This window comes from Sinocyclocheilus grahami, unplaced genomic scaffold (assembly GCF_001515645.1).
Source record: "Sinocyclocheilus grahami isolate Dianchi unplaced genomic scaffold, SAMN03320097.WGS_v1.1 scaffold269.1, whole genome shotgun sequence".
Taxonomy (NCBI): domain Eukaryota; kingdom Metazoa; phylum Chordata; class Actinopteri; order Cypriniformes; family Cyprinidae; genus Sinocyclocheilus; species Sinocyclocheilus grahami.
In genome coordinates, this window is record NW_015505448.1 from 1,030,622 (window position 1) to 1,042,986 (window position 12,365).

At 36.4% G+C, this 12,365-nt stretch overlaps 1 protein-coding gene and 1 long non-coding RNA gene across 2 annotated transcripts in view; one reads left to right on the forward strand and one right to left on the reverse strand.

Moving 5' to 3' along the window:
- lrrc74b (leucine rich repeat containing 74B) overlaps positions 1-12,365 on the forward strand; it is a 13,307-nt gene continuing 942 nt past the window's right edge. Inside the window, exons 1-7 of the mRNA XM_016291274.1 lie at positions 1-159; positions 1,746-1,935; positions 3,115-3,257; positions 5,095-5,227; positions 7,847-8,053; positions 11,926-12,035; positions 12,203-12,318. Of these exons, the coding sequence (XP_016146760.1) occupies positions 1-159; positions 1,746-1,935; positions 3,115-3,257; positions 5,095-5,227; positions 7,847-8,053; positions 11,926-12,035; positions 12,203-12,318 (1,058 nt within the window). The remainder of the gene's footprint in view (positions 160-1,745; positions 1,936-3,114; positions 3,258-5,094; positions 5,228-7,846; positions 8,054-11,925; positions 12,036-12,202; positions 12,319-12,365) is intronic.
- The window catches only part of LOC107599624 (uncharacterized), a 20,839-nt gene continuing 14,129 nt past the window's right edge, over positions 5,656-12,365 (reverse strand). The window contains exon 3 of the long non-coding RNA XR_001610681.1: positions 5,656-5,751. This is a non-coding gene — a long non-coding RNA (uncharacterized lncRNA). The remainder of the gene's footprint in view (positions 5,752-12,365) is intronic.

Here is a 12,365-nt window from a genome sequence, read left to right on the forward strand (position 1 = left end):
ATGGTAGTGGGCAAAAAAGTGACAAAAGAAAGTATTCTTCCATTAGTGTGTGAAGATGATGGAGATGAAGGTGGAAAAGAAGAGGATTTGGGAGGAATCGCAAGCAGGCCGGTCAGCAGACCCAGGAGTCTCTACAGCAGAGGAAGTGTGGATGGCCAAGTGAGTGTCCCTGCTCAGGTTTTATGCCATTTCATATGCTTATGTGTTAAGAAAACAAATGACGAGGGTGAGTGGGCTCAATGTCATTCAGCCAAGTAGCACATGTTCCTTTCCACATTCTTTCAACCAACGAGATTTTAGGATTTAGTGGAAGTGATAATATTTGGCATATGATTGGTTGAACACTGGTTGCTGACATTCCAAATCCCTTCTATAGTACATGTCCAATGGTGTGAAAGAAGGGAGTGTGAATATCTTCAAGTTTATGAATATTTTCAATACACAGTCAATAAATATGAATGATTTTTGAATGCTCAAAGTAAACATACAGTGTAAATTTAATAGACATTATTTTAAACCAGCCACAGTTTAGCCACCATAAAACCATTCAAATGATATCATAAATCTGAATAATATAATACACTACCGGTCAATACATTTTTTTAAAATTAATATTTAATTAGCAAGGATGTACTAAACCGATCAAAAAATTATATTTTACATAAATGCTGTTCTTTCTATTCATCAAAAAATCTGGAAAAACTATGATTCATGGTTTCCACAAACATATTAAGCAGCATGACGGTTTTCAATATTGATAATAAGAACTGTTGTGCATCAAATCATCAAATTAGAATGATTTCAGAAGGGACATGTGACACTGAAGGAGTAATGATGCTGAAAATTCAGCTTTGCATCACAGGAATAAATTACATTTTATTGTAATTACATTTGATTAAAATTACGTTTTAAAATATTTCCAAATATTAACAGTTATTTTAAATTGTAATAATATTCCTCAATATTGCCATTTTTATTGTATTTTTAAGACAAAAGAAAAAAAATCCACCAGAAACTCTTGCTTTAGCATTATATTTTGATCAAATGATTAAAATATGATTGGCTCCCGACCTGTTTCTTCTTCTTCTTCTTCTTCTTCTTTTGCATCTCATTGGTTTTCTCAACTTTTTGATGCTCTCTCTGCTTGCTTCGCTCCACTGTCAATCCCCCGCATGAGCCTGTCGCTCAGCTCCCATAGAGAATGAATTGTAAATGCCCACTCATCTCAGCACCAGTGGGCACATACAGTAACTTTGCAACCCCTCACCACAAACCATCTGGCTTCATTCTGGTATGTGACCAGTTTACAAAATCCAATAAATTTCTGATAAATAAAAGCAAGTCCTTCCCTATGGTTTTTGTGCCTCGCAGTATGTTTCACTTGGAAATATGTCACATTGCAGAAGTAAAATGGCTTGTGAATGGTAAGGTTGTGTGCCATTCAGAAGTGAAACAGAAACTCATGTAAGTGTAATTTTTAACTAGAGAAGCAGAGTTTGCCGAAACAGCCATGGAATGCTGGCTTGACACATTTTTGTTTGAAAGTTTTCAAAGATGCTTAAAAAGCCTTTGAAGTTTGAAGGTTTATGGGCCTGATAGACAGAGAGATAGATAGATAGATGGATAGATGGATAGATAGATGGTTGGATGGATGGATGGATGGATGGATGGATAGATGGAGAACAAATTTTGCAAAACTGATGAATTCTCATTACTGAGAAGATGCTCTGTGTCCTTCTGCTCAGAGAGTGTCTAGACCGCCCAGCCAGCATCAAAGCACAAGAATGGGCCTTCAGGATAAAGATTGTGCGAATGAAGAAGATGAGGGGGATGAAGGTGGAGGTATCCATCCAGGTGATGGACAGCAGCAGGAGGAAGAGTGTGTCATCTGTGACGAAGATTTTGACACAGACCTGGAACTCGACAGATTTCACAGTGAGAGTTCTTATTAAAAGTGAAAGTGTGAATATGAGCGGACAGAGAGAGAAAGAGTGGGCCGACGGGGGGACGTGGGTGAGGCACGTTCTGATAGAGGGTGTCAAAGAGCTAAGGGGCACAGAATATGATGTTGCCACTCAACGGAGAATAAAACGGGCAAACGGCCGTGAGTCATGCTTGTAATTTCAGACAGGTCTCTCTCTCTCTCTCTCTCTCTCTCTCGCTCTAATTTTTCACCTGCTTGTTCTGCAGATACCGAAACACCTACACACTCCTTTACATATACATAAATCACGGCTCCATCCATCTCTCACTATCTCTCTGATGGCTGTTTATTCAGCTTATTAGAGATAGCCATCTGCTAGATTACTGCTGTGTGCCTCCGCATAGCTTAATGAATGACTTGGGAATTTTCCACATTCATGATAATTGCGCATCTCAATGAGAAACAATGATACATTGTTGTCGTATTTGGTTTACAAAGTCACACCAGTTCATCTCTTTTGTGCTGTTAGGTTGCACGTGTGAGTACGGCACATTGGTTATTCATCGATTAACTGTGCTTGCTAAGGAAAGTATCACTATTGTTTTTGCTCATAAGTCAGAATGATAATAGTAAACCTCTAACCTTATTTTTTTAATTTTAGTGCGTAACTTGTCCCGCGCCGTTTGTACAACATCAATGATACCTCAAATGCCTTGAGATGTTTTATTGTTTTTCTAAGCAGTTATTCTTTATGTTTTTGTTCTATGTTGTGAATTTTTTGTTTATTATTATTATTATTATTATTATTGTTATTAGTAGTAGCAGTAGTAGTACTATTCTTAGTTTTATTATTATTAGTGTTATTAGTATTATTAGTAGTATTTGTAGTAGTCGTAGTAGTATTGTATACTGTACCTATTATATTGTATTTATCTTTCTTGTGTAGGAGAACTTTAGTACGAGAAAAGTGCATTATAAATGAAATGTATTATTATTATATATTATTCTTCTTCAGATGGACAGTAAATTAACAAAAAAAAAGTTTTGAGTGAAAGGGCTGTCTGGACCCTTTGACTCTTGCCAAACTTTGACTCTTACTTGGGCTAAGTAACTACCTAAAACACTCAACAAAATAAAAACCTAGCAACCACATCGCAATGTATTCTGAGAGGTATTTTGATCTGTTCTAGATGAAAGACGAGCATATGACCCTACAGGACAGTCCAGCTACAGAGAGGCGTGTAAGATGCTAAATGTAATTCCAGTTTCCTACTTCCTCCGAAATATGAACCAGAGTGAACTCAACATGATGCATTATGGGCTGGGCTCACAGGTAAGAACAAAGAAACTGATTTAGGGGGCGTTTACACAACACAGTTTTCTTTGGCCGTTCATTTACAGTACACAACAACAGCGATTTGAAAACAGGTTTCATAGTGCAAGTTTTTGAAAGTGATACAGTTATCGTCTCCATGTCAAGTCAAGTCACCTTTATTTATATAGCGCTTTATACAATACAAGATTGTGCCAAAGCAGCTTTACAGTGTCCAACAGGAAAGTGCTGATAATGCAAAAGGACAATAGAAAACATTCAGTTTTTCCATGTAAACTCTGAAAATGCTAATTTGTGAAAACGGATACATCACGTGCATGTGTATTACGTCTTCAGTCTATAGGTAGTGTTAGTGTCTGTGCACAGATGCATAGTATAAGCACCAACTACTGGCCTGGCATGCATAATTCAGTGTTTTCCGTCGTTTTCACGGATCTGTGTGAACAGGGATTGTTTTGACTGACAACATTGTAGTTTGTATGTGTACCCTTGATTTATGCATCTGTATCTATCTGTATTTATGTTCTACTGTTAGTGTTATCTGTATGCACCAAGGGTCTGAGAGTAACGCAATTTCAATTCTCTGTGTGTATGTGCTGTACATGTGGAAGAATTGACAATAAAGCAGACTTGACTTGACTTGACTTGATGTCAGACTTTAAAAGAGAGATAAATTAATACAATAAATTGCAAAAGTGCCCATTCTCTTTTCAGCGGACTTGATTTTAGATGTATTTTTTCCCACTCATTTTTACCACAGAGATTTTTAAAAAGTCTTCGGTAAAGAATTAGAAGACATGAACTAAACCAACAAGCCATGATAAAGCAATAAGCCCCAAGAAGCCGTGGTTTACAGTAAATTTATAACAGTTATTTATAGCTGTTATAAATTCACTGTAAACCACGGCTTCACGGGGCTTATTGCTTTTATAAAACTGTTATTCCATATACGTAGTACGGTTTCACAAAATAAAACAGAGCAAATAAAGTGTAATGATATAAATAAAAACAGTATTCGTCCACCAAACAATGTTGTTCCTCAGAATCAGTTGCGGTTGCAACAAAGTGTTTGCAAGGAACTCGCAAATGTAAACAAAGGTGTATGTTTGTAGAGTAATTTACAACAGCTTGGAACGTGGCTCAGCCAATCAGAATCAAGGACCGGAGATATCCGTTTTATAAGGTGAATCAAAGAATTCCAAACTTTGATTTGAAGTAAAAAAGTATTTGAAATTGGACAAAGGCACAAGACTCTGTACTTAACAGCTTTAATAAGAGAAAGAACTACAATTCCATGAAGCACTGCGAATGACAATCAAATTTAAAAAAATAAATTATTGATTTAAAGATGATGATTACTACATTTACATTTATTCATTTAGTTTTTACCCAACGCGACTTACAATTGATGATAGAATGACTATAGAAACAATATATTTTATATTTAGTGCAAAATATGCACATATACAGTACATAAATGTAAGTAGTTTGAGAGACTTTATTACGTCGTTCGTAGTGTTTAATGGGCACTAAAGAGTTTTTCTGGTACGATTCTGGTGGAGGTTTCATTGCAGAATCATGGGTAATGTAAATTTTCACCAAGAATTACACGGTTAAACATGAATTATTTAATAATAAGTTGAAATAATATGGACTGATGGCTACAACAAAAGCATACCATCAGTTAACAACCTTATAGATCACAGTAGGTCTGTCTTTAAAGGTTATTGTTCAAAATCAATTCCCCTATAGGGAAAAAGTGTTTACTTCCAGAGACTGTTGCATTCTATATGGGTAACAAAACAATGATAAACATTTTGAAAACTTTCTTCTTTAGGGTACCAAAGCTCTGGCGATTTCCATGGTAACCAATACCTCCATCCTGAAGCTGAATCTGCAAGATAATTGGATGGAGGGAGTGGGCGGGGCTGCCATTGCTGACATGCTCAAAGAGAATTGCTACATCACAGGTGACTTTCTGCAGTCCCGCACATAACATCACAGCACTGCCTTGTTTTCTCTTGGACTTTTATTTGGGATTCACTAGTAGTGTGAACTTCAAGTCTGTTTGATCTCATCTTGTCATGTTTTTTATAGAGGAACATGGGGGCTGGACAAGTCTGGAACTTTTAAAACCCAGTACCTTCCGAGGTGTTTTGTATGTTGGCATAACAAATTCCCGTTATGGATTTCCAAACAGGCCCGAATTTCCATAGACATCCCTGATAGCACACATACATCTCGGAGACGTCTATTTGATGTCTGCATTTACATCTGCAAGACATATTTTTTAGAGTGTTTTCTCATCTGCAATACGTCTATAGGACGTTTCCTTTTAGATGTCAAATAGACGTCTATTAGATGTCTTTAAGATGTTTATGATATAGAATGTATGTAAAACTGACATCTGAAAGACGTCTGTCAGACGTTTGTAGACAGCAGATGCTTTCCAGATCAAGAGACCTTTAACAGACATATTGCAGACGTACTTGTGCTATCTGGGATATGGATTGAAAACGTTTATACGATGTTAAATCATGCTAAAAACATCCTAGTAACATGTTAAAATACTAACAGTGTGTTAAAACATGTTAGAAGCATGCTAACAACTTGTTAAATTATGCTAGCAACAAGCTAAAATGTGATAGTAATGTGTTAAATCCTGCTAGAAACATGCTAGCAACTTGTAAAATTATGGTAGCAACATGTTAAAAGATGATAGCAATGCATTAAATTGTGCTAGAAACTATGCTAGCAACATTAAAAATATGAAAAATGTTAGAAACACGCTAAAAGATATGTTAGCAACATGTGAAAACATGCTAACAATGTGCTAAATCATTACAGAAACATGCTAGCAACATGTCAAAATACTAACAATGTGTTAAAACATGTTAGAAACATTCTAACAACTTGTAAAATTATGCTAGCAACGTGTTAAAAGATGATAGCAATGCATTAAATTATGCTAGAAACTATGCTAGCAACATTAAAAATATGAAAAATGTTAGAAACATGCTAAAAGATATGTTAGCAACATGTTAAAAAAATGCTAACAATGTGCTAAATCATTCCAGAAACATAGCAACATGTAAAAATACTAACAATGTGTTAAAACATGTTAGAAACATTCTAACATATTGCTAAATTATGCTACCAACATGCTAAAATATGCTAGTAATGTGTTAAATCATGCTAGAAACATGCTATCGACTCCTCATATCATGCTAAAAACATACTAGAAACTCATTAAATTATGCTAGTAATATGCTAGCAATGTGTTAAAAGATGATAGCAATGCATTAAATTATGCTAGAAACTATGCTAGCAACATTAAAAATATAAAAAATGTTAGAAACATGCTAAAAGATGTTAGCAACATGTGAAAACATGCTAACAATGTGCTAAATCATTCCAGAAACAGAGCAACATGTAAAAATACTAACAATGTGTTAAAGCATGTTAGAAACATTCTAACATATTGCTACAATATGCTAGTAATGTGTTAAATCATGCTAGAAACATGCTATCAACTCATCATATCATGCTAAAAACATACTAGAAACTCGTTAAATTATGCTAGTAATATGCTAGCAACATGCTAAAAGATGTAAAGTGTTATGCTAGCAATGTGCTACATCATGTTATCAACATGCTAAATCATGCTAGCAACATGCTAGCACGTGACAGTCAAGTCACCTTTATTTATATAGCACTTTATACAGATTGATTCAAAGCAGCTTTACAGGGGGAAAAAACAGGAAAAAAATTATTCAAAGATCAATTCAGCTGTAAAGCATTTTTAAAAAAAAAAAAAAAAACAATAGTGCCATTCCGCTGGGGTCAGTTCAATGTTGATTAGGGTGACCATACATGCCATTTTCCCAGGACGCCTAGATATTTTATATAGAAATATAGATAATCTAGATATAGAAATCCTGGCCAGGACATGTCCTGGGAAAATGGCACTTATGGTCACCCTAGTGTTGATTCAGTTCAGTTCAATGACTGTGTATAGATCATCAAATATGAAATGAAATACAGTCAATTCAATATTGCTGAATATTAAGTGTCCACAACTAAGCAAGCCAGAGGCGGCACCCAAACTCCATCGGTGACAGAATGGAGGGGGAAAAAACCTTGGGAGAAACCAGGCTCAGTGGGGGGCCAGTTCGCCAGACGAACCAACACGGTGTGTTTAATTCCAGGCTGCATCACAAATCAGATTGTATTGTTATCATTCAGCGTATTCATCCAGTTCCTTCTGCTTGAAGATTAGGATACATCACATGGTGACGCCAGCAATGTGTTAACTCATGCCATTTTATTGACTTTATCTGACTTCTCTGGGTAAAAACATACAATGGAGTTCAAATGTCTAGAGACTGCTGATGAAAATGTAATATATGCTATCCAATTCAAAACAACATAGGCTACAGTACAACTGTTTCATAAGTAATGTCAAGTTATTAAACAGATATTGTAGCCATCATTCACTGTGCATTTCAAAATTTTTATGATCGTGCTGTTGATTTTGTAGCAATCCCTCAAGATATTAGCCTAACTGTAAAACCTATTTTCTTTCCCAGAAATTGATTTGTCTGAAAACCGGGTGGGTGAATACGGAGCCAGGGCTCTGTCCAGCATGCTGTTGGAAAACTCTACCCTATTCTCTCTCAACCTCTCCGGGAACCATCTGGACGAGCGAGCAGCCAGACACCTGTCCCCAGCTCTGATCGGCAACCAGAAACTTCAGCACCTCGACCTGAGTCACAACAGATTCGGAGATATAGCAGGTGTGAGATGATGTGAAAGCTGCTGGTGAAAGGTTCACTGCTTGATTACTGCAGACCTCCAAATAACTTTGTTTTTAGAGGGACATTTAGTGGTTTCGGGGCATTTGGCTGCCACATGTTGAATGGTTATGTGTAACGATTGGACTGGAAGACTACAATTTCATGGCTACTTAGTAGGACAAGTACTAGGAAAAAACAGCTTGAGATTTGACCTAACACATGCATAACGAAAAGAACATTAACTTTCACTGAAGTACTGCACAATGGGAATGAAATTAAAGTCTGTTTCACTTACTTTGAGCAGTTCATTATACTGATGATTTTACAGCACTACAGAGTATAATAAAAATGTCTAGACACAAATTTGGATAATTTAGTTTCAGTTCACCAAGCAAAAGATAAGTTGCCCAGTGCAGTGACTCTCAGTACTTAGACAGGAACCATTGGAGAGTTTCACTGCTTTATTAAAGCTATGGAACTTTAAAAATAACAGGGCAAAATGTGATGTTTTTTAATGAAGGAAAAAATATGAATATGCAGCTAATCTCATTAATTCAATTCACTTTTGAATTATATGCAACTGATTCTTTATTGATTTATTTTTAGAGGAATTTTATTTTTAAGCGAAGTGGGAAAGCGAGAGAGGACAGGTTCAGCAAAGGTCCACGAGTCGAGACTCGAACTCGGGACACCCGAAGTGCAAAGATGCTACATGGCGCGCCGCCCGGCGCCATTGACGAACAAATTCACATTCGCCCCTGTCACCGATCTTTATGTTGTTGCAAAAAAACACTGACAAAACACAATCCACTGTGATTCTATTTGAGTAGAATATATAGTATGATATATAGTAGCTGTCACGAATCCGGTCCGTGGTCTTCCGTCTGCTCGCCACCAGAGGTCGCCTTCTGATTACATTGACTCTCACACCACACAAACTGTTGCACATCACCCTGGACTACATTTTCCATGCTCCATTGCACTGATTGGATTCACCTGCAGCCAATCACACACACATTATATAACAACTACTCAAATTCTTCTCTAATGGCCCAGTATTGTTTGTGTATATCACTCTCCTAGTGGTAACACATTACGGAGCCAGGTTTCTGTCCTAGTTTCTAGTCCTTAGTTCCTAGTCATAGTCTTGTCTTGCCCGCTTTCCCGTGTTACCTGATTCTTGCCTGTTTATCTTGGATTAGCCCTTTGCCTTTCTGTTTAGGACTGTGTTTGCACCTCGCCTGGACTATTGCTCGTGTTATTGGATTTCCCCTCTTGTCAAGCCCTCTGGATAGCGTTTGCTGTCGACTGACTCATGCCCGTTTTGGATTACTCTTTTGTGTTGCCCTCAATATACCTGTTTGCCATTGTCAGAACCTTGCCTGTTTTATGACCACGCCTTTAAATAAAAGCTTTGCAGATGGATCCGCACGTATCAGTCATCCCGTAACAGTAGCCTAGTGGTAATGTAATCACGCTAGAGAACTGAGAAGACGTTAAACGACAGAATGTCTGCCTTTTTTTTTTTTGGCCAGAGAAAATCGTCAAATATCGCCAAAATAGCTCCTTGTCGCAAAACAATAATAAAGTCACAGCAACAATGAGAAAGTCGCTAAATTTGGTGACAAAATGACGAAATTGGCAATACTGTCCATTTCCGAGTCTTTGCTAAATTAATAATTTTTTTAAACAAATCGATTAAATGCATGATTCCGTGGCTTAGTTTCGTTTCGTTTCGTTCCTGAATAAATCATTGTTTGAACGATTGGCTGACTGAACGATTCAGTGGCTCGCTCATAAAAACAGTCAGATGTCGCCATCTGCTGGCGGAACTGTATGTGACGTGCAGAAAGAGATACTGGAAAATCCCAGATTCTGATAGTCTGTCTGAAATGCATAAATACACACAAAACAGTTGAAAAGTCTGCCGCTTAGTTAAACACTCAAAGACTGGAACTGTTGTTTAATATCCAGTATAAGTTAATATGAACATATTTATTTTTCTGGTGTCAATGAAAAGTTGATTGAGGTGTGTTGATGAGGCTATGTGGGTACACAAATATTGGTCTAGTGTAGTATGTCTAATGAGAGGTGATGAATTTGCTTTTAAACAAATCTTTATCTACAATGTTATTTTTAATATTTTGATAAATGGATGTCATGTCAGTGGTGAAACCTGCTGATAAAAACCTTCAAATCCGCTGTTTTCAAACACATCTGGCTCACTAGATTATTCATATCTTTCTGTGGGAATGTATGGAAATGCAATTTTCCAAAATAATGTTGTTTTTTAATAGCTAAGTGCTCTCTTCTTAACTGCAATGCAAATTGGAAATGATATTCAGCTACAACACAAGCACAATATCTTCATATCCAGAGGGCTGGATCTCAAATGATCAGTAACTCCAGTATGATGATGAGGGATATAGAGTACAGTCCTAAAGCCCCATAGCTGTCAGCATGAATGACAGAGTGTGAAGATAGGGAAATTGCCTCAATAAAATATTGCATATAGTAATCAAGAGGAATTGACCTCCTCCATGACCTGCCATGATTCATACATCCTTAACAGATTCCACTGGCACATCTCTGTTCATATTACATATGGTTGATGGCTTTCTTTTTATAATCATACACTGCTTGCTTATTCTTGGCAGGCTACCCTGGTGACCATTGTAAATGTGGTCAATAAGGCCTGATATAGTTATGTATATCAAATATGATATTCATTGATTTTTATGTTATTATTATTTATTTGAGAGCTTTGAAAATGGTAACAGTTTGAGGAAATGTGACCACCTTTCAAAAGTCTGGGTTCATTGAGATGTTTTAATACTTTTGAAAGTCGTGTCTTATGCTCACCAATGCTGCATTTATTTGATTACAAATCCTGAAAAAACTGTAATATTGTGAAATATTATTACAGTTTAAAATAAGCGTTTTCTATTTGAATATATATTTTAAAATGTAATTTATTCCTGTGATGCAAAGCTGAATTTTCAGCATCATTACTCCAGTCTTCAGTGTCACGTGATCCTTCAGAAATCATTCTAATATGCTGATTTGCTGCACAAAAAAAACATGTATTATCAATGCTTAAAACCATTGTGAAAAATATTTGATGAATAGAAAGTTTAAAACTGCATTTATTTGAAATAGAAATATTTTATTACATTATAAATATTTTACTGACACTTTTTTATCAAACTGAATGCATCTTTGTTGAATAAAAGTATACATTTCTTTTGAATAGCACTGAGAATCTCTCAAGTTTCTCAAGTTAATTGCCATGACAAATGAGTTAACATTTATATTTTAAGGGAGGCAGACAGGGTGGCATGCTAACTAAAGCTCAGAACTGGACGTTTGCAGGTTCAATCCCCTCAAGGAGTAAAATATGAATTATCGCATTGCACGCTTGAGCAAGACATTTCATCTCAGGTTACTCCAGAGGGATTCTGCTTCTAATAAGTTGCTTTGGACAAAGGTTTCAACTAAATCTGTGGCTCTCAACTGGTTTTAAATCAAGGACATCAAGTTGTGACCAGTACATAGAATAGTTCATGGAAAAATAGTGTGTGAAGAAAGGCATAATTTGGCATCATTATCACAAAAATACAGTGTCAATTTATTAGAAATAAAATCTTTTCCAGATTATTTTGATTACTTCTGCAGATTATTATATTATATTATATTATACTTTTTTTTTAACTCTCCTACACAGGGACCATTATATTTTGCACCTAAATTACTAGTTACTAGCCAGTTAGATCATACAGAAATGAAATTATAAGTAGAAGACACAATAATACACTGAATTAATAACAGTAACTCCCCCATGTTGCTCTTCTCCATCTTTCTCCTCCCCTCAGGGGAAATCCTTGGTGCTGCTATTGCCGAGAACACGGGAATGAAGTCACTCAATCTGGCTTGGAACTGCATTCGAGGAAAAGGAGCCATTGCATTTGCTAAAGGCCTGGAGGTAAGAGGAAAATAAAGTCCATCCTCTGCCAGAGTCACTCACTCATGCTAAGAACTTACTTTGGCTTAACATCCATTGATCAAGTCAGGATTTAACAACGCTGTTTGATCCAGCATCTATGCAGTAAAAGTGGTCTTATCATGAGAAATCAAAATTTGATTTTGAAGGGAAATATTTTCTTGCGGACTGTGGATTTGTCATACAATGGCCTGGGCAAAGAAGGAGCTGTGGCTCTAGAGGAAGCACTCAAACACAATAATACACTGGAGGATCTGAACATCAGGTACTGTTGTCATATTATGATTATACTGTAACTGTATTTATGGAATG